The following is a 22,500-nucleotide window of genomic DNA, read 5'->3' on the forward strand; positions in this document are numbered from 1 at the left end:
TGTCCTTCAGTGTCCCCGTGCACCCGATCAGGGACCTGGGTCTTGCAGTGTAAGGGTTGTAATGTGTATTTTAACTCCCTTAGGCTTTGTGGTTTGTTTTTTTTTTTTAATCCATGCATAATTGGGATTACAGCTATCTGAGATATGTAACAAAAAATGCAAATTTGACTTCAGATACCAGTTAGCAGATGGGCTATCACTGCAAGGCAGGGTGCTGAGTAGGGCTGGTGGGTTTGTGGCCATTGCAGAAGGCTTGGGATGGTGGTGAATCCCTAAAATCAGCATTGCAGAGGGGATGAATCCCTAAAACCAGCATTGCAGAGGGGCTGAATCCCCAAAAGCAGCATTGCAGAGGGCTGGGGATGGTGGTCAACCTCCAAAACCAGCAGGGTGGTGGTGAATCCCCAAAACTAGCATTGCACAGGGCTGGGGATGGTGATGAATCCCCAAAAGCAGCATTGCAGAGGGGATGAATCCCCAAAAGCAGCGTTGCAGAGGGCTGGGGGTGCTGGTGAATCCCCAAAAGCAGCAGGGCCAGCAGCACAGCGCAGGGAATGCGGTGTGGGGTTTAAGGGTCCCCTGCAGCCAGCCCTAACACAGTTAATTGCCTGTGATAAAACCAACCTCCCAGGTCTGATGGGAGACTTCTTTTATATAAGAAAAAAATGTTTTGTAACAATTTCTTGTAAGTGCTAAAATTAACTGACTTTCTTTTAACCTAATTAAAGCTGGAGCTGATGATATCACCTATGCTTAATGTTGCCGAACATCTCGGGCAGAGTGTGCTGCTGCTTGAAACTTGGCTCCAGTTCTGCTTCCTGCTTTAAAACATTTAATGTGAAGCATCTGCTGGCTTGTTGCTGGTTCAGGGTGTGCTCGATCTCCCCCGTTCTCAATCTAGAACAGGGTGGTCCTTCCCAACACAGAAGGTGCACAGAAAATGGGCTTTTTTTAACTTTTCGGCAAATTTTCCGGTCGTTCTGCTGCCAAACCTACTGATTTGAAAGGGAAGTATTTGTGAAGAGGTCACTGTGATATTAGGAATATTTGTGCTCTCTCAGTAGGGCCCAGCTGTTAGTGTTTGAAGGGTTTCGTTGATGGAGGGGTGGGTGTCTCTGGGGAAGGTCTCTGAGCCGACAGAACTGCCGGTGCTGATGAGCACCAGAGCTGACTCTGGTGGTCTTGGATGCCTGGGTGATTCCAGCTAACACAGATGAGGTAGAAACGTGCAGGATGAAATCTGGACAGAGCAGGAATTAGTCTGGAAAAGCTGTGGGTGGGAAACAGGAAGAAAGCAGTACTGGAATGGGTGAGCGGTGTGGAGGTGGAGCAGGAAATCTTCAGCAGAGCAGTAAGGTCAGACTGAGCAGTCCAGAGATGGTCCAGACCACCACATTAGTGGTGCACCACTGCATCACTGAGCAGTCCAGAGATGGTCCAGACCACCACATTGGTTTTTCTGAGGTGCTCTGAGGTGTCCCCAGAGTGTTGTGTTCTCCAGGTGAACACCCCCAGCTCTCACGTGAGGTCAGCAGGGTGGTGGTGGCCAGCAGAGGAAAAGGGCAGAACTTTAAAAGTAGTCTAAGGAGAGGACTGTGGACAGGAATGACAGGGAAAGGGGCTGCCAAAGGCAAGATGGAATACTGGGGAGAAATTCTTCCTGTGAGGATGGTGAGGCCATGCCGCAGAGAAGCTGTGGCTGCCCTTGGATCCCTGGAGTGTCCAAGGCCAGGTTGGATGGGGCCAGGAGCAGCCTGGGACAGTGGGAGGTGTCCCTGCCCATGGCAGGGGTGGAACAAGATCATGTTTAATGTCCCTTCCAACCCAAACCAGTCTGGGATTGAGGGAAGGAGCGTGGCATGGAGCAGCAACAAAGGGCACTGGGAGGCACAGGAGAAGACTGAGGTGCTTGAAGAACCAGAACTTGGTGGTTGTCCTCCCACCTGGCTGTTGCTTTAACAGGGATCTTTGTTGCTGGTGGGATTCACTGCTGTGAAAACACAAGGAGTGCTCAGGGAAAGGGAGCCAAGCCCACCCACACTGAGCATTGTTTTCCCTGGATGTGTTCTCCTCGGGAAGTCACCGCCGTGGTCTCGCAGTGCCACATCCCAGGGCAGGATCTTGTTTGAAATCTGTGTCTCCCTGTATAGGATTCCAATCAAAACTGTAATGGGCCAGGGCAGCGAGTAGCATTTAATGACCTTCAGTGCTATCACTTGAGTCTTTTGGGCATTGACATTGATTTTCCTTATCTTGGCATGTGGAGACAGGAGTCTCACTCCATCCTTTGAACTGCTTGCTGGTGCACACCAGGAGCAGGGAATAAACAGGGAGCAGCTTTGTAGGGATCATGGGCTTGGGCTAGCCCAGTTTGGCCCCCCAATTTATTGTCCTTAATTGCAAAAGTTGGGGAAAAAAATAACACTATTTGGATATCTTTGTATTTACTCAAGAGGTGTGTTTATTTATTACTTACCGTATCAATAATTTAATCTGTTAATGTATTGTTGAATTAATTATCTATTTATTTATCATATTATTTATTTGGAATTTATATCAGGTATCCTATGGACGAATCTCTGTGCAGGTTCTTCTTTCCCAGGGTTAAAGAGAGGATGCACAGTTTCTCACCAGTGAGATCTGTAAGAATTTGCATCCTCCAGAACAGATAAAAACAGACTAAGGGAAACATTGCACAGGTTGTATGACAAGGACTAAGCCTGACTCAGCTCCAATTTCTTGTGTTCTTCCCTAAATGCATCAATTTTTTCCTTAATAGGTCTTAAAAGGAGCAGTGTCGGGGCTGTTGGACAGGAATTGGGGGTTATTGCTGTTTATTGCAGCTCTCATCCCTTTTTTAATCTCTCCATCCCATCATAGAGCCACTTCATTTATAAGCAGCTAAATTAAACTATGTCAGGATGTGCTTGGCCATGAATTTTAAACCTAAAAAAGCGCTTTGTTCCTTGATTCAGTTGTGGGGAAGAAATGCATCAGAGCCACCCGGCTATTTGAACTCTTTATTTGCCACATTTACAATATTAATAACACTGTTTCCAGAAGTTGTCACATCAAGTAAAAGATCTTCATTCCAGGATGTCTTTTGGGGCCAAATCGAGACTGGATGCATGCATTTAATAAATTGTAGTCTCAAGTAGTCATTTTGGTAAATAATTAGCTTGGGTGCAAGAATAAGTTAGCATATTGTATGCATCTAATGCTGCAAATGTACACCCAGCAAACTTTGCTATTAATCAACAGTCAAGCACTGTAAGTTGGGTCTCATACATAATGAATTGTCCTTAAACCTCCTGGGCTTCATTGATAGAAAAATAAGAGAAAACACCAGTGTAGTAAGCTTTGGAATAAAATTTAACGAGATTGCTCTGCATCCCGTAATGGGTTTGGAGTCATTAGAGACCAGATAATTCAGCTGCAGTTTTGGGGTGGCTTTAGCCATCATCTATCAAAGAAAGGCTGCTAAAATGACGTTTAGGTGTGGATAAAATACATTTTTAGTTAATTTCACTATGAAGGCTCCAGTAAAAACATCGACTCATTCTGCGTTGTCGTGGAACCAACAATATCAAATAATAAGTCCCATTTTAATGTTAATTTTTGTGTGTTAATCATCACTGATCCTTCCATTTGGAAGGTAACATAGCAGCTATTTCTCTAAGAGAAAATTAGTTTGGTAAGATAAGCACAGATCTATGCAACTGTAAAAAAAGACAGCCTTCAGTTTTCAGATAGTGCAACTTTTCTCTGTTATGAGTTGGGGTGTGTGAGAATTATGTGACAACTTGTCTTCTGTATTTTGTTGATAAAACAAAAAAATGCCACTTAACAATAATTTTGAAATTATTCTGGCCCCTCATATGTATTTCATGGCAAGAGTTACCATTCAGGTCCTAGAGGATCAACAGTGACTTCTCCTGCAAATGTAAAAATTTAATCTGGTTTAGGAGCTCTGTTATTAACTATTTTACATATATATATATATTATAAAAAGTATATAAATATTAAGAATTGTCTATACTGATGATGATCATGGACCTCTGCACTGAAAATCACCAGGATCTTCCTACCATTGGGAAGAAAATCAACAAAAAAAATACACACAAAAAAAAATAAAAATAAGGTAAAATTACAAAAAGACAAAATTTTAAATTATAAAACATTACCTAAAAATTAAAGATTTAGAATTTATAATGTAATCTGAGTCTGCCCACATGTATCAATGGCACTTTGTTGACTCCAGGCTAGGAGGAGTTGCAATCTTTTTTTAGCTGAGGAGCTTTTTTCATTTCTGTCTTCAACAAGAAAAAAAAAAAAAAAGAATCTAAAATTTTAAAATTTAAGTAAAGGGGTCTCTTCACTGGCTCAGTTTCTAAATCTCTCCTTAGGCAAACCACTGGAAGGTGAGGTGATTTTCTAGGGATAAAACTGGCTATAGGTGGAGGAAGTGGGATTTTGGGTGTTACATTCAACCAATCTATTATATTGAAAATACACAAATATTTTATAAATAGACATCTATTTTATAAATCTTATGGGAGCTGCTGTGACATTCTCCTGGTATTTATTTGTGCTAAGGAAGCTGCCAGCTCCTGGCTTTTCCCCAGGGAATGTGCCAGCAGATTTGTGTTCCATCCCCTTCCTTTCAGCACAGCTCAAGGTCTGCCTTGTTTCCCTTAAGTTTCTGAAGCACCGAGGCAAAAAGCAGCAAAAAGAAATAAATAATGAGCATCCTGCCACTTCAGGCCATGGCTCCTCCCAGCATTTCTCTGGTTCTCATCATGGCTGAGCTATTTGGGATGATCCCGAAGCCAAAGAGTGTTTGATATGAGTAATAATTAAGTGTGGCACGGGTGCAAAAGTGAAATTTTAGGATTCTAGATGAGGGGTCCAAAGGGGACAAGATGGAGGAAATTGGGTGTGCCTTGTCCTTTTTCTCCTTCTTCATGCCCTCCATGTCTCACTGTGGTGTTGGCATTTTTCTGTTGGTTCAGGCTGGGGACACACTGTCCAACGTAGGTGACAGATATTGGCACGTTCTTGTAAATGCAGCCCAGGGAGTTTCTGGTATTTAATGTTTGTCACATCCCACTGAGGGCAGAGCCCCACACGCTGCCCTGCAGGACAGAGCTGGGCAGGGCAGCAGAACATGTGAGAGATAAACAGAATAAACAACCTGGAACCAGCACAGACCAATTATGGCTTCTGCTTTGGCAGCGGGGCACAAAGACAGAGACTTTTACAATCTTGGAATCATCAATACCACAGATTTCAACACCAGGGCCTCAACTTTAGGAATGAAAAAGGAAAAAAGGGCCTTTCTTAATGTCCTGCCCTGGGTGACCCCCAAGGAAATAGAGCCATTCACTGTTTGCCTATGGAAAATTTAAATCTTAAACTTGTGATCAACAAGATGCAATTTTGCTTTTACACAGGAACGTAACACAAGTGTGTTCATTGAAAAATAAAAAGCCCAAATCCTAAGCAAAGTGTGTAAGAAATCTGCTTTGTTTTCAGCCTGGAGAATTTTTTATTTTTTACTTAAAAAGTAACAATTTTTATTTTTTTTTTAGTGGGGCTGGAATCATGAGGAACATTTATTTAAACCACATTCATATTATTTAAATAGTTTCCACTTCCATCAGAGTGTGACACTGCACTTGCAATTTCTTCCATCTTGTCCCCTTTGAACCCCTAATCTAGAAACCTAAAATTTTACTTTTGCACCCGTGCCACACTTAATTATTACTGATATCAAACACTCAGAGCTGCTAATTCATCCTGTAAGGTTGAAAACTCTTTTCCATGGACAGAGATCACAGCCAGTGTCTCTGGGGGCTCTGTCCAGGGGGTTCCTGAGCCCTGCCAGGGTCCCAGGGCAGCCAGAGGGAAGCTCTGGATTGCCACACCCAGGTAGTTCATGTGACTGTCAGGTGTGTGTTTTTCCCTAAATTTCAGCTCGTTCCTGTCTGCCTTGACTCAGAGGTGCCTGAAGATCCATGCCTGGAGTAGGGTGTCGAGAAACCTTCCAAGAAATCTGACCCTGAGCAGAGGGATTCCTTCCAGGAGGGGAATTTCCCATGATGTAACTCCTCTGCTCTTCTTACCGAGGTTTTGAGACCACTTGGACTCTGCTCTTTGAAAGGTCCTTAAGACTTTGAAGCCTGAGAAAATCCCTTAAAAGGCAGCTGGTGTTTTCAGTGGGATATTTAATGCCGAGGTAGTTTGTGGAAGTTCTGCTGTGCAAGTTTGGAGAGGCAAAGGGGAGGAGGGAAGGGCAGGGAGGGGAGGAGGGCCAGCAGGAGACTCCATGCATGAGTTCTGTGCCTTCCTTTTCTCTAGTAAAGCTGTCAAATTCCCAGGAATAGCTGTTGCCACCTCTAGCCAAGCAAAATGAATGTGAAGGTTTTCCTTTATTTTCAGCTCCCTGCCAGTTTGAAGCTCTGGGTGTGTGTGTTGGCACGTGGAGTGTGTCCAGCAGGAAAAGAGCATTCCTGGAGAGCAAATCCATTTCTGCCTCACAAAGCATTCCCTTTCCTGGCTAAAGTGGGGGTGGCCGTGGAGGTGGCAGGTGTTGGGAAAGCCTCTGGTGTTGAATTGCTGGGAGAACGACCCCACCAAAAACATCTGGAGATGTTCAGCAGTGGCAGGGCACTGTGATTAAAAGCAGCAATTAAAAGGAAAATTAAAAATAAATCCTATCCAAACGCTCCTGCCAGGGAGCACCTGGAGAAGTGAGGAATGTGTGTGTGATGGTTTGGCCCGGAATGGAACCTGAAATCCCACCCAGGGCCACCCAGCCATGCCAGGGACACCTCCCACTGCCCCAGCTGCTCCAGCCCCAGTGTCCAGCCTGGCCCTGGGCACGGCCAGGGATCCAGGGGCAGCCACGGCTGCTCTGGGAATTCCATCCCACGGAACAATTCCCAATTCCCAATCTCCCATCCATCCCTGCCCTCTGGCAGTGAAGCCATTCCCTGTGTCCTGTCCCTCATCCCTTGTCCCCAGTCCCTCTCCAGCTCTCCTGGAGCCCCTTGAATCCCTGGGAGGTGCTCCCAGAATCTCCCTGGCTGCTCCCCACTTGTTTTGGGGGTGACTGATGGTGGTTGGGTGCCCTTGGGCTGGTCCCTGTCAGCAGCTGGAGGCTGAGTCCAGAGCTCCTGCTCCCAGAGCCGTGAGGAGATGGAGTTTTTCTGTTTTATTGGTGTTTCCATGTGCAAATCCAGGGCTCCCTTTTTCACCGCTCTCCTCCACGCCTTGCTCTTCCAGAGGAAAAGAGAAAAAAGAAGGAGCAAGGGAAGAAGCAGATTTTTATTTACAGGTGCTTTCTGTTCGCTCACTTTGCTCCTCAGCCCCTGCAAGCACGAGCTGCCATTGAAAATCAAATGAATTCTCAATTGCTTCCTTCCAATTCAATCAGGGCAGGGAAGCAGAGAGCTGCCGCGGCGCTGGAGGAAGCGGGAGCTGCTTCCTTCCCTCCTTCCCCAGGGATGGCCTGGGGACAAGGGGCTGCACCCCAGGGGACACAGAGGACAATCCTCACCTCCATCCCTCCTGGAAGCACAAGGATGTGTCACCCTCCATGGGCTTGGGTGGTGTTCTTGCTCGCTGACATTTCCCAGTGGCTGTTCCCTCGTACCTATCTTCCATGGGTTTTTCCAGGTGTTTATAACACTGTGTTGTCTTTGCATTTGTGGAGGTGATGACGGTGAGTTTTTGTTACTGCTGTGAGGAATCCCTTCACTTTTCTCCGGGAAGAATAAACATCTGACTCCAGATTAGATGCTTTGAGGTTTTTATTTTTCCAATACATTGTGAATACTCAGGTTTATGGCAGCATCGCAGCGTTGTGTTGCTTGGAAGGGACCTTCAAGCCCGCGTTGTTCCACTCAAGGGAGCAGGTTGTTCAGAGCCCAGTCCAGCCTGGTTTTGTCACTTTTACCACTGTAACCTTGCACTTCTCTGTGTCTCAGCAGGGCAGAGCCCTGGGCGGCTTGCGAGGTGTGCGAGGGGGCCGAGGAGATGCCGGAGCCCCTGCAGCAGTGCACGGCCTGGCTCCGAGCCTACTTCTGTGAGCCAGCGACCACAGAGACCCTGCCCGTGCCAGCCTTCCACCACCCCCTGCTCCAGAGAGGTCAGTGCCACCCTCCCTGCCCTCTGCCCTCAGCCCCTGGCGCCATCCCCCTCATCCTCGCTCTGTAAAACGACGTGGCCCAGCTGCCGGCGCTGAAAGGTTGGGTATTGGTGTTCTCAGCCCAAATGACCTCCAGACTCCCAAGAATGGGAAACAGGATGATGTCTCACACACCTGCAGGGGTGTGAGCTGCTCCGTGAGCTGGGGCTACCTAAAGTAGCTTTTGGCCACCAAGAAGTGGGAGTTGGAGGCTTTGGCATCACTCTCTACAGCTCCCTGACAGGAGGGTGCAGCCAGGGGGGCTCTGGCTCTGCTCCTAGGACGTGGACATGGCCTCACATTGCATCAGCAGAGGTTTAGCTTGGAGATTTGGGAGAATTTCTGCCTGGAAAGGTTTGTCCTGCCCTGGGCAGTGGTGGAGTCCCCATCCCTGGGGGCGTTTAAAAGCCTTTGCATGTGGCACCTGGGGACACGGGTGGCCTCGGCAGTGCTGGGGAACTGCTGGAATTGATGGGCTCAGAGGGATTTTCCAGCCTCGGGGATTCCCTGGTTCTGTGTCCCTGTCAGAAGTGCCAGGGAAGAGTCAGGGATCGGTTGTGTGAGGTTGCTGTGGTTTTATTCCTCAAAGTTATTATAGGTAATATTTTTAAACAAAGAACATTGTTACCACAACGTTGTTCTGGTTATGAATTTAGATAAAAGCAACACCTGAGAAAAGTTCTTCCTCACCATTTCCCATGTGTGTGTTTCTGAAGGCCTCATAACAGAAACTGATCATTTGAAATTAAATGGGTCCCAATATCTTCACTACTACTACTACTACTACTACTACTACTACTACTACTACTACTAATAATAATAATAATAATAATAATAATAATAATAATAATAACTATTATTATTGTTGTTGTTATATTTTAATTTTGATTTTGATTTTGATAATAATTTTACTTTTACTTTTACTAATAATCTCAGAAATATGATGTTCACAGTGCCTTCTTGCCTGCCCCAAATGCCACAATTTCTGAGATCCTCAATCCCAGGATCTCTGAGCTTTGCACAGCAGCTTTGTTTCCATCAGCACCTTCTGCACTTCCTCTCCCATGTTATGCACATTCCCCAGTGCCAGATCTCTCACAGTCAAATTCCAGGGAGGTGCTGAGGAGTTTTTTAATAGTTTGGGTAAAGTGAAGTTGTGGAAACTTTGAGGTGGATGTGAATGGCCAGAGCTGGTTAGGAAATATCACTGCTGCTGCTGCTCCTGCCACCTCCAAACAGCAGCAGGGGAATTCTCCCTCCCAGATTATCCATCAGAAGATTATAAAACATTAAATTTTACGGACAAAGCATTAATAAAAATATATAAATACATTTTCTTTTCATTAGTTTTCCTAAATGGGCTCCTGAAGTAATTTTTAGCTTTGTTTATTGGGGGGAAGGCTCATACATCATGGAAAATGCTAATGAGGAATTAATTGGCTCAAATCACAATGATTTCTGTTGTGATTTTCTGTTTCTCTTCTTCTGTCACTTTCTCCTCCTCATACTTTCATAAAACTGAAAAAAAATGATGTTACAAGGAATGTGGGAATAGATGTCAAGAATTGGAAGGAACTGGTTTTAAAGTTATTTAGGAGTAAGGAGATATAAAAATCAAATTATGATGGATTGCACTTCAGTTTATCTGCACATCAGAATTGCAGTTTTGCTAAATTAGGAATTTGGTATTTATTTGCTTTTGCACATTTACATTTGAAAGTGCCTGCTCATTTCTCCAGGCACTTAAAAACACAGAACAAACATCAGTGAGAGCTGAGGATCCAAAGCCAGAAAGGCTTTTTCTCACTCTGATTTCCTTCCATTTCTGTTCAGCAGCAGCTTTTCAAGTGGGGCCTGAGCAGGCTGGGGCAGTGGAAGGTGGATGAGCTTTCAGGGACCTCCAACCCAAAGCAGGCTGGAATTCTGTGATTCCACAATCATCCAAACCTGTGGCTCTTCCTCCCCTTTCCCTGTAAATGACCATGTACAGTATTGCTCTTTGAGAGAGGATTCAAATTCCATACTCGAGTGTTTTTGTAATCAAGACTGACTGATGCATAATTTCTTCCTAATCAGTGCCTACATCAAATTTTATTTTCTTTTTCTGCACTAACTTCATCTGGGGACTGGGAGGGTTTTGCTTATGCCAAAAAAACACATTAAAAAGGTTCCTCATCTAGCAAAAAAAAGAAAGTGTAAAGTGCTTTTGGGATGAAACACTTCTGAATTCATGGTCAGTTTTCTGCAGCTGCTTTTGTGCCAGTTTTGAAAACATCATTTTCAATTGTGGAGAGAAAAATCGTGACAATCAACTCTGACATAACAAAAGCAGAGAGATTTGCAGATTTAGAAAGTACAGCTGACCTGTTTTATATTCACTAAGAAATTCTATAAAAATTCAGTATCTGCTGTTTCAGTGGCTTCTCCTATATCTTACATTTTTCTAAAGTGCCTTTAATGTTCCAAATTACTGTTAAACGGGGTAAATGTGTCTAAAAGCACTTAAAACACAAAATCAAGCATTCCTCTCGTCACTTGGCATTGGCAAAGGAGGAATCTGAATGTGGAGGCAGGCAGGAGGATCATGGAATCCCAGAACTTTAGGGTTGGAAAAGGCCTTTAGGATCAGGCAGCCACTCCATGTGCCCAGGGTGGTTTTGGAATGCCACCAGGGATGGGGACTCCTGGAGGGTCTGTGCCAGGGCTGGGCAGTTTTCCATGAAGAATTTTATTTTTCTCTAACCTCCAAACTGAACCTCCCTGGTGCAGTTTGAGGCCATTTCCCCAAATCCTGTCCCTTGTTCCTGACCCTCACCTGACTCCCTGTCAGGGAGTTGTGGAGAGGGAAAAGTTGGGTTTCCCAGCTTCTCCCTTACTGGCTCTCCAATTTATATACAGCCAAAATATTTCTTTTTAAACATAATTGAAAATATAGAATAATAATTAGAATTACAAATATATTTTATATTAATATAATAATATAATTAATAACTTATATTAATAATTAATAATTCTATTGATCTACTTTCTATTTTATATATTATCATAAATAATTTTAACAACTGATGTCATGGCCAGCATGCAGTGTGGAATTTCACTGAGCAAAGAGGGAGTCAGGTTTTCCCACTCCCCTGAGTGGGACATCTCAGAAAAACCCCTGCACATTCCTAATGGGAAATGATTAATTGCCCTTAATGCACCCTGCTCATTAGCTGCTTTTCTACACCACGAGGAAAATGGGGCTGTTATTGTTTTGTGGGCTGGGGTGGGTGATTTGTGCCTCTGGGACACGGGGAAGGCAACGGTGAGTCGGGCACTCCTGAAATTCCTGCCCTGGTTTGGGGAGCCGTGGAGTGGATGCAGTGCCAGGGTGGCACAGGGTGACACAGGGTGACACAGGGTGGCACAGGCTGGCACAGGCTGGCACAGGGTGGCTGTGCTGGGTGTTTGAAGTGCCAAAGTGGCACAGGCTGGCTGTGCTGTGTGTCTGCAGTGGCACAGGGTGACACAGGGTGACACAGAGTGGCTGTGCTGTGTGTCTGCAGTGGCACAGGGTGACACAGGGTGACACAGAGTGGCTGTGCTGTGTGTTTGCAGTGGCACAGAGTGGCTGTGCTGTGTGTCTGCAGTGGCACAGGGTGACACAGGGTGACACAGAGTGGCTGTGCTGTGTGTCTGCAGTGGCACAGGGTGACACAGGGTGACACAGAGTGGCTGTGCTGTTTGTTGGCAGTGGCACAGGGTGGCACAGGGTGGCTGTGCTGTGTGTCTGCAGTGGCACAGAGTGGCACAGGGTGGCACAGAGTGGCTGTGCTGTGTGTCTGCAGTGGCACAGGTTGGCACAGGGTGGCTGTGCTGTGTGTTTGCAGTGGCACAGGTTGGCACAGGGTGGCACAGGGTGGCTGTGCTGTGTGTTGGCAGTGGCACAAGGTGACACAGGGTGGCTGTGCTGTGTGTTTGCAGTGGCACAGGTTGGCACAGGGTGGCTGTGCTGTGTGTCTGCAGTGGCACAGGTTGGCACAGGGTGGCACAGGGTGGCTGTGCTGTGTGTCTGCAGTGGCACAGGTTGGCACAGGTTGGCACAGGGTGGCTGTGCTGTGTGTTTGCAGTGGCACAGGCTGGCACAGGGTGGCACAGAGTGGCTGTGCTGTGTGTTTGCAGTGGCACAGGTTGGCACAGGGTGGCACAGAGTGGCTGTGCTGTGTGTTTGCAGTGGCACAGGTTGGCACAGGGTGGCACAGGGTGGCTGTGCTGTGTGTTTGCAGTGGCACAGGTTGGCACAGGGTGGCACAGGGTGGCTGTGCTGTGTGTTTGCAGTGGCACAGGGTGACACAGGGTGGCACAGAGTGGCTGTGCTGTGTGTTGGCAGTGGCACAGGGTGGCACAGGGTGGCTGTGCTGTGTGTTTGCAGTGGCACAGGTTGGCACAGGGTGACACAGGGTGGCACAGGGTGGCTGTGCTGTGTGTTTGCAGTGCCAGGGTGGCACAGGGTGACACAGGGTGGCACAGGGTGGCTGTGCTGTGTATTTGCAGTGGCACAGGGTGACACAGGGTGGCTGTGCTGTGTGTCTGCAGTGGCACAGGGTGACACAGGGTGGCACAGAGTGGCTGTGCTGTGTGTTTGCAGTGGCACAGGGTGGCTGTGCTGTGTGTTTGCAGTGCCAGGGTGGCACAGGGTGACACAGAGTGGCTGTGCTGTGTGTTGGCAGTGGCACAGGGTGGCACAGGGTGGCTGTGCTGTGTGTTTGCAGTGCCAGGGTGGCACAGGGTGACACAGAGTGGCTGTGCTGTGTGTTGGCAGTGGCACAGGCTGGCACAGGGTGGCTGTGCTGTGTGTTGGCAGACCAGATGGCTCATTAGAGCACAGGACAGAGGAAATTGGAGGCACAGCAGGGTTTTCCTTCACCCTGGCGTTCTGCTCCTTGCCTGCCACGCTGTCCTCGCTGGGTGAGTCCTTTGGATTCCTCGGGGTGGAGTTCCTCCATCCAGTGCTCGTCCTGAGGGTGCAGGCCTGGAGCAAAGCTGAGCTTTTCCCTCAGTCCAGCTCTGTCCTCCTGCTCCTTCACCTGAGCTGGGAATTCTGTCAGGCTCAGAGGTCTGGAAGTGGCAGTAGGGGCATTGATGGTTTTCACCTGAAGGAGGTTTACGTTGGATTTTGGACAGGAATTGCTCCCTGGCAGGGTGGGCAGCCCTGGCACAGGATGGAATTCCCAGAGCAGCTGGGGCACCCCTGGATCCTTGGCAGTGCCCAAGGCCAGGCTGGACACTGGGGCTGGAGCAGCTGGGACAGTGGGAGGTGTCAGGAACATGATGGAATTTAAGGTCCCTTCCAGCCCAAACCATTCCATGATTCTGGCATATTCCAAGGCAAAGGCAGAGCCCAGCTGTGCAGGGGGATCCAGGAGCAGCAGCTGGGGATGGAGGGCAGGGAGGAGAGCTCTGCAGCTGAAATCCCCCGGGCATGCTGTGGGTTATTCATCCAAGGGGGATATTGATGAAACACCTCATCCATAACGGGAGCCTTCAAAGGAGCTGCGAGCAGCCCCATTCTCCCTCCTGGGTGACGTAGCCAGGCCTGTAATTAATAATTTCCCTGTGATTTCCTGCTCCTCCAGCCTCCTACACTGCCTGGGGGGCTGGGAGCAGGGGAAGTGCCAGTTCTGGGATGAGGAACCTCCGCCCTCCGGGTCACCCCACGGAGCTGGAGCCATCCCTGACTCGCCTCCTCCCTGGGGCTGTGGGGCTCTGGGATCTCCCCTTGGAAACTCCCATGGAGAAAACCCTTCCAAAATACATCCTGAGCACCCTGCACCCTCCCAGCACCTGCACTAGCACCTCTCCTTTGCTCCTTTTGCACTTTCGAAACGATAAAAAACTCCCAGCTTGCAGCAAATTAAGAAAGAAAAGTAACTTTTTTTTCTTTCTTTTCTGTGATTCAGCAAAGGCCAGAGTATTTTTTATTCCTTTTGTGGACAGAATATTTAAATCAAGATTGTGAGGCTGTTAATTTGTCTGCTTATAAGACGATAAATTCAGCATTATGCTTACATTTAAAAGGGATTTCAGGGGTTGTGCTGCTCACCCTAATTATGGTATCCTGAAAGTAAATTTTTCCCATAGACTTTTATTATATTTATATAATATATATAATATATATATAATATATTATATTTATACAATTTATCCACAGACTTTTTCAATATATAAAAATATACATTTTATATAAAAATATTCAAGATATATATAATACATATATAATATAAAAATATATTAAAATTATTTCACTAAGAAAAGCACTTACATTACTAAAAGGAATCACAGATCCCTTTTCCCTTCCTTTAAACTACAGTAAAAAATATTGTAAGAATAGTTGACTTGGTTGAGATATTGTCAAGTAAAGCTGGAAGGTTTGAAGCTTCAGGGGCCAGTTTGTGGATAAACTGTCTGCAATTTTTAAAACACATATTTTCATGTTTCAGGCATGCACATGTTCAGGTTCAGTGCACTTAGGCAGTCCTGTGGTGACCTTTTTGTTCAGGTGTCACTGAGTTGAGACTTAGGATCAGATTTTGCTTCAAGCAGAGTCCCTGGGATTTCCTTCCTTTATCTTACAGTTATATAGATATAGATTATATAGATATATAGTTTATCTGAATATAGATATAGATATAGATATAGATATAGATATAGATATAGATATAGATATAGATATAGATATAGATATAGATTAGATATAGATATAAATATAGATATAGATATAGATATAGATATAGATATAGATATAGATATAGATATAGATATAGATATAGATATAGATATAGATATAGATAGATATAGATGTAGATGTAGATATAGATATAGATATATGTATAGATTTTAGATGTATAGATACAGATATAGATTATATAGATATAGATATAGATTAGATATAGATATATGTATAGATCTTAGATATATAGATACAGATATAGATTATATAGATATAGATAGATAGATAGATAGATAGATGGATATAGATCTTAGAGATTTGGATATAGATATAGATATAGATATAGATTATATAGATATTGATATAAATTATATAGAGATAGGCAGATAGATATATAGATATAGATATAGATATAGATATAAGTATGGATCTTAGAGATATAGATATATAGATATATAGATATAGATATAGATATATAGATTCAATATAGATAAGATGTAGATATTTATTTATGGTTAAAGCATCACCATTGTTAATAGGAAAAGCAGCAAACTCAGCCAACAGACACACCAGGAGTTCCAGGATCAGCTCTCCATAGTTCCCTTGTTTCCAGTAAAAATGGAAAATCCAATGAATTTCTGTAGGCAAGTGGGAACCCACCAGGTTATAGACACGGACAGATGGGAATTGTTCCCTGGGAGGGTGGGGAGGGCTGGGATGCAATTCCCAGAGCAGCTGTGGATCCCTGGCAGTGCCCAAGGCCAGGCTGGACGTTGGGGCTGGGACCAGCCTGGGACAGTTGGATGTGTCCTTGTGTGGGGCTGGATGAGCTTTGAGGTCCCTTCCGGCCCAGCTCATGGGATTCTGTATTTTAATTTTGCAGTTTTGAGCTGCTCTGTTCATTTGCTGAGGAGGCAGGACTTGCCCTTTCCTAAGTAAATGCAAAATGTCATTTTCACCTCTGATTTTTGCTGCCATTTGTGGAATTCTCTGAATTTGGTGCTAGAGGTTCAATTCATTAAGGGAAGAAAAAAGGTTGATAAATGTTTCTGATTTTTCCTTTCTCAACCCTGCAGCTTCATCAGACATGCAAATACATTTCTATTTAGGCTTTTAGGAAGTGTTAAATATGAAATAATCTGCTCGGAAATGTTCATACTTCACATATCTGGACATGGCAGATTCAAGTGCAGAGAGCTGACAAGATTTCCTATTTCTGTCTGCCAACTGAAAATTCAAATTCCAGAGACTGGCATCTTCTTTTATTACCATTTCATGTGAGAGGAGTTTTGATAAGCAGAAAGTCACTGTTTTGTGAGACATCTAATGGATTTTTACAATCCAATACTTTCCTACAGTTTTCTGCAAACAGAAATCAATCCTCTCCAACCTCCAAAAATGGAAACAGCAAAACCTCAAAATAGCCCAGTTATTTTTATACCTCTAATTCTTTTTCCAGCCCAGTTGGCCCATTGCTTTCTATCAACTATATGTATTTAAAAACAAAACTAAACAAAAAAAAATAATAATACAAATGCATTCTGGACAGAAATACCTGCAAAATTCCTGACCCAATTCCTGTTGAATTCAGACCAAATTTCCCATAACTTCCAGTGGAAGCCCATATGGTTTTAAGTGTATCTTAAATACTTTTATTGAAGTTCATGGGGTAAATTATCTGCCAGATGTGGGCCATTTAGGACAATTCAGGCCCTCTTAGGTGCAAATTTCCTTTTTGGCAGCACTGATTCCAGGTGCTGATGGGGTTTTGGTGGAAATTTTCAGGGTGTCCATCACTGATGTGACCTTGGAAGAGTCTGAGGATGGAGAGAGTCTGTCCTGTCATGGGGAAAGCAGTGAAGGGCTCATTTATTTTTAAAAATTGTGTTTCCAGGAGGACAATCCTTTCTTGCCAGTATTCTTAACATTATTACAGGTGGACCATAATTAGAATGAAGGAGCATTTATAAATAAAGTAGGATGTTTTTAGGTAAAAGTGGGCTGAAGGTCCACAGCCAGTGTTCACCTGTGCAATGGCAATATTTTTACATGTTCTCAGACAATTTGAGGGTATTCAATATTCAAACCAAACCATTCCATGATTCCATGATAAATATTTGCACAGAACTTTGGCTGGACTGAAATCAGGGCAGCTTCACTCTAAAATCAGCAACTCTAAAAGCCACCGGCATATGAGATTTCTTTATAAAGTGAATTTGCTCAAAATCACATCCCTTTTCTCCCCATGAAATAAAAGGAATCAGCTGACCCTGATCTAAGAAACATTTTGACCAACCTGGTAACTTTTGACATTGCTGCTTGTAGATGAGATTTAGATTAAAATGTAAGAATTGGAGGTGGAAAACCCCACCAGTGTAGGAAAATGACTTTTTTAATCCAGAGTCGTGTGCTCATCTTCACCCAGAGCCCCAGACCTCAGCACCTGCTCTCATTGCAGACCTGTGAGGAATAAGTTTAATTTAATTCATTTTTCCTTTGATTTGTTGGCTGGCTTGCCACACATGCAGCCCCACGTAACCTTTGCACCCCTCCTTAATAAAAACCCATGCAATCAAGATAAAAGGAAAGGATTTTATAAATACAGCCTCCCACCCCCCTTTTATTAATGAACTTTCAGGCAAGTTTACTTAAAACCTCGTATCGATATGGAATACCGTCAATACTCATATACATTTAACCTGTTTGGTGTTTCAAAGGTAATGTGCTTAATGGGACTGTTACTATGGTGAGCACCTTGTTTCTAAGTAATATTGTTCATTTTTTGGGGGGAAATGACAATATAGTGACATTTCTTACAACCTTTATATTAGGGGCACATAAATAAATTTGTCTGAGGAAAAAAAATATTATCATCAAGGTATTTTGCTTCTTGACCTAAGGATGCCCCTTTCTGACCTGTTTCCAAGATGTTTTGCCACATCTCCTGACCAGTTTATTTGCTGATAAACCTCCATTTTTATTCTGGAGGAAACAAGGTCTCACTTAACTGGAAAAACACACTTTTCACTAGAAATTTGCATCCCACACTCTTCTCAGAATAAAATATGCAAGAACAACATAAATGGCACACTCCTTTTTTTCCTTCCTTTCTTTTTTCCCCATGAATTGGGCCTTTGATGTTCAAGAGGAGCAAGTATTAAAGGACATCCCTAGAAGGCTGTAGAAATTGTCCCTATTTATGACAAATGTAAAATAGTACAAATCTAGCTGAATGTGATGGTGTCATTAGTTTGTGAATCGCATCCTCGAAAATAACTGTGGAGGAGCCAAATCGGTTTAAAAGAAGATAACAAAATGGTTTAAGCTACTTAGGTTGAATGCCAATTATATTTTAATATTCAACTGAGCATATTTTACTAAGAAAAAAGGCAGCGTCGACGCATGCATAACTCATTGGCAGCGTCGACCAGCTGTGCCACTCTTCTCTTCGAATCACTTTGTGCATTTTAGTAGCATGGTAATTTAGTAGAGAACTACCTGAGTGATGGCATTTTCAATGAGCAGGTAATCTACAGAGAATTTTTATATGGTTATGAGTTCTGTGCTTCAGCCTGGCAACACAAAAATACATCAAGACCAATTACGGTATCAACTTTCAGCGTGATACCCTTGCCACGCAAGTGCATGTATTTCTGCCCCAGGCATTTCAAATTGCATCTAATTTGAAATCTTTGGGGTTTTAATTAAATTTCAGAATATATGGAATTCTTCATTAGTACCTGCTCTGAATAGCAGATTATACTTCTCTCAGTCTCTCGTTAAAGAAGTAGGCTGTGGTAAATAGCATGTTCAAGAACTGATCATTTGTGGTGCCTGGATATTGGGAACAGAAATAGTGAAATGCAAAATAATATCAAAAAGATTATTAGTCCAGTGAGGGACTCTTGATTTGTATTTTAATGGAATTTTACATTTCTCTTAATGATTTGCAAATTGTCCTCTGATTATAAGATGCATTAAGCTTTTCATTTTAATGGAGAGACACAGCCATTAGCAGAAATTTTTTTCTGTCTTCTTTTTAGAGTGCTTCCCTGCAGCAGATAAATATTGAAACCATTAACACCTTTTGATGTACTTTATAGTGCTGCAGCTTGGACCAATACATGAATGAACATCACCCTTTTATATTTTAGCACTTTGCTGGAAGCTCCCGCTTGTCATTCCATGGGTGAACAATGACCGGAGCCCGACGTTTCCCTATGTTTATTTCCCTATAATTAATGTTCCAAATGTTTCGGGGAACATCATTCATATTTAATGCCAAAAGAAGTAGTAAAGCCAACAAAAGTCAAGATCTGAAATGCAGATGGAGGGTGCTGTGACCTTAGCTCTGACCACCCTTGCAGGGAGGAGGGTTTGTTAGGGATCCACGGTGGGCGAGAACACAACCGACTCCTTTGTTGCAGGCTCCAGAATACACCAGCACTCTTCATTTGTCAATCTGAAAGTCAAATTTCCTCCTTGCTTTCAGCTTAACATGAACCCTTAATGTTGTATAAACATGTTGTGCCCGTGCTGACTTCATTGGGTTTGGCAGGAGAGCACGAGATGAGGAGCAGCCTCTTCTTTGTGGCGGCTTGCAAAGCGTGAGGAGGATTTTCCTGATGCTGCAGGTTCTGTAAAACAACGGGGCTGTCCATCAGGTGAACGTGTGACTATGAACCTTGCCAACTGAGGAAAACCCCTGTAATATTCTTTAGATGCTTTGGAAAATCAAATCGTTCTTTAAAAAGTGCAGGACCGGGGTGTTTCCCCAACCCCACCTGCTTCTCACTCCCCAATAACCCAAATTTCTGCCTGTGCCTTTGCAGATTCCTCCTCTCCTGGCAGGTTACCTGTGAGAACTTCCTCCAAGCAAGGCACTGATTTTAGGCCTGCCTGCTAATTGAGCAGCCTGGAATCTGTGAAATCCCATCAGGGGTCACTGGTAGGGCTTCTCCTGTGTTTGCTTCCAGGATGTCTGTTTAAATAATTTGGATCTCGGGAATTCCAGTTGCAGTTCGTTTAAGCAGCGCTGTGTGATGGCACCAGGACCACTCAAGAGGCTGAGTGACTCCATGGGATCACACTTCACCTCTTCCCAGTTGGTTTGTTGGCTGCTTGAATACAAACTCCTTAAAAGAAAAAAAAAAAATAGAAAAAAAAAAAAAAAAAACCAAGCAAGAAAAAGCAAAAGCACACCTTAATTTTGAGACTGAAGCCAGAAGATTCTGGGAATTATTTGCTGCTGCTGCAGCATTCTTGGAAGGATGTTGTGAATTAGTGTTTGAAAAGTGCTGTGTACATCTTACCTCTATCCATTAGGTACTTTCAACTTAATAATAAATTAATACAAATAAAAAAAATCAGTACTTTGATACTGACTTCATTTGTATACTGTGAGGAAATAGTTCTATTTTATTACATTTAAGCACTGTAACGAGTGCTTAAATTAATTTATACAAATAAATTAATAAATTAATACAAATAAAAATTAATAAATTAATACAAATAAAAAATCAGTAAAAATAAATTAACACAAATAAAAAAATCAGCACTTTGATACTGACTTCATTTATATGCAGTGAGGAAATAGTTCAGTTTTATTGCATTTAAGCACTTTAATGAGTATTATTTTTAACGTGCACATTTACAAAGGAATTCACAGAAAGCTGAAGAATTTGCTGTTCCTTTTTTAGCCCAGCGAGGATCTTACACTTTGTTCACGTAGTGGAGCACATTTGCATTGCATGTTTCATATTTTAATTTTCTAGGCCAGGTTATCTTTGGCAACAGGATCTTCACAAAGCAACTGAGGGTGCAGATTTCTTGATCCAGAGTCTTTTGAGACTGGATATTTGGGGCCGTGCTGAGAAATGAAACGGTAAAAACTCCTCATCAGTGTAACTCTAAGTGGAATTATTGAGAAAAATATTTCTGTGGGAAGCAGGGAAAAATAGAAGAGAGGTGCTGGGGCCTCCCAACCTCCTCTGCCTTGCTGGAGAAGAACATCAGGATACCTGTGCTGAATAATCCACTGGTGACCCAGTGTGGTCCAAGGTTTGCAGAGAATTAATGTTTCCTCTCTCTCAGATAACCTGGCTTGATATTGCCATGTTCCCTGAGTGGATATAAAATAAGTTTGTGGAGGTACTTGGGAGATGCAAGGGATTCCTTCTGGCTAAATGTCTTGGATTGGAAGGGTATTTAAAGATCCTCGAGTTCCAAATCTGTATAACATTCCAGATATGCAGCACGTGATATTGCAGTGTGGGAGAAGAAATAGCCCTGATCTTGTAAGACGACAAAACAAATTCCAGTTTGCAACATCAGTTTTACACAAGCTGATGTCAAAATTCATGGATTTATTCCTCTTTTGTCAAATTCCAGACTGGTTTGGGTGGGAAGGGACCTTAAATCCCACCCAGTGCCCCCTGCCATGGCAGGGACACCTCCCACTGTCCCAGCTGCTCCAGCCCCAGTGCCCAGCCTGGCCTTGGGCACTGCCAGGGATCCAGGGGCAGCCACAGCTGCTCTGGGAATTCCATCCCATCACCTCACCACCCTCACCTTTTCCTTTTCCTTTTCCTTTTCCTTTTCCTTTTCCTTTTCCTTTTCCTTTTCCTTTTCCTTTTCCTTTTCCTTTTCCTTTTCCTTTTCCTTTTCCTTTTCCTTTTCCTTTTCCTTTCCCTTTCCCTTTCCCTTTCCCTTTCCCTTTCCCTTTCCCCTTTCCTTTCCTTTCCTTTCCTTTCCTTTCCTTTCCTTTCCTTTCCTTTCCTTTCCTTTCCTTTCCTTTCCTTTCCTTTCCCTTCCCCTTCCCCTTTCCCATTTCCCCTTTCCCTTTTCCTTTTTCCTTTTTCCTTTTTCCTTTTTCCTTTTTCCTTTTTCCTTTTTCCTTTTTCCTTTTCCTATCTTGTAGCCCTGCAATGATGACCAATAATCTTGCAGGACCTATTTTTGAATTTTAGAGCCCATGTCTCACACTTCCTTCATGGTAGCTCTGGATTCTGTGTCCTGAGGTGGGATTTGAGGTTCTTGTTACAGTTTGTCACTTTATTTTTCCCTATTTGCCCAGTTTGTGCTCAGTTTTGCTGCCCACTTTTGCACTCCCAGGTGCAGTTGATGATCCTGACCAAGACCTCAAACCGAAGGTCCTGATGAGTTGGAAATTTTGATGTTAGTGAGCTTAATTTATGGGGATGAGTTGAAAATTGTGTTTTATCAGGGTGTGTGAGCTTTGAATCCTTTACTTACACCTTTGTTTTGGATTCATTGATATTGGAATGACACTTGCAGCATATCCCTAAATCTGGGAGGTGTTTTCTGCAGAACCTCCCTGCTTGTTCCAGTCTATGACCAGAGGGTCCTGCCTTCCCATCAGTGTAATCAGGAAACTGCATTTATTCTGATTTATTGATTTATTTATCAGCAAATCCTCTGATTTATTTAGGAACTGAGGGCAGGTTTGGGTGTCTCATTAACAGGACGAGTCAGCCTGTGAGGCTGCTTTTCTGTTGAGTTCCAACAACACAGATTGAGGTAAATTCACTTTAATTTTTGTTATTTCCTCTGGAGAAGGAGAGGAGTGACCTTCCCAGGG

The 22,500-nt window shown here is 43.8% G+C and overlaps 1 protein-coding gene across 3 annotated transcripts in view; it reads left to right on the forward strand.

The window, feature by feature from the left end:
* The window catches only part of MGMT (O-6-methylguanine-DNA methyltransferase), a 137,773-nt gene that overhangs the window by 96,924 nt on the left and 18,349 nt on the right, over positions 1 to 22,500 (forward strand). For 2 of the 3 annotated variants that reach the window (XM_085583008.1, XM_085583007.1), the window contains one exon: positions 7,992 to 8,152. In XM_085583008.1, the coding sequence (XP_085439134.1) occupies positions 7,992 to 8,152 (161 nt within the window). The remainder of the gene's footprint in view (positions 1 to 7,991; positions 8,153 to 22,500) is intronic. The other variant, XM_077784490.2, reaches the window with a different exon arrangement.

This window comes from Lonchura striata, chromosome 6, assembly GCF_050655825.1.
Source record: "Lonchura striata isolate lonStrDom1 chromosome 6, ASM5065582v1, whole genome shotgun sequence".
NCBI classification, from domain to species: domain Eukaryota; kingdom Metazoa; phylum Chordata; class Aves; order Passeriformes; family Estrildidae; genus Lonchura; species Lonchura striata.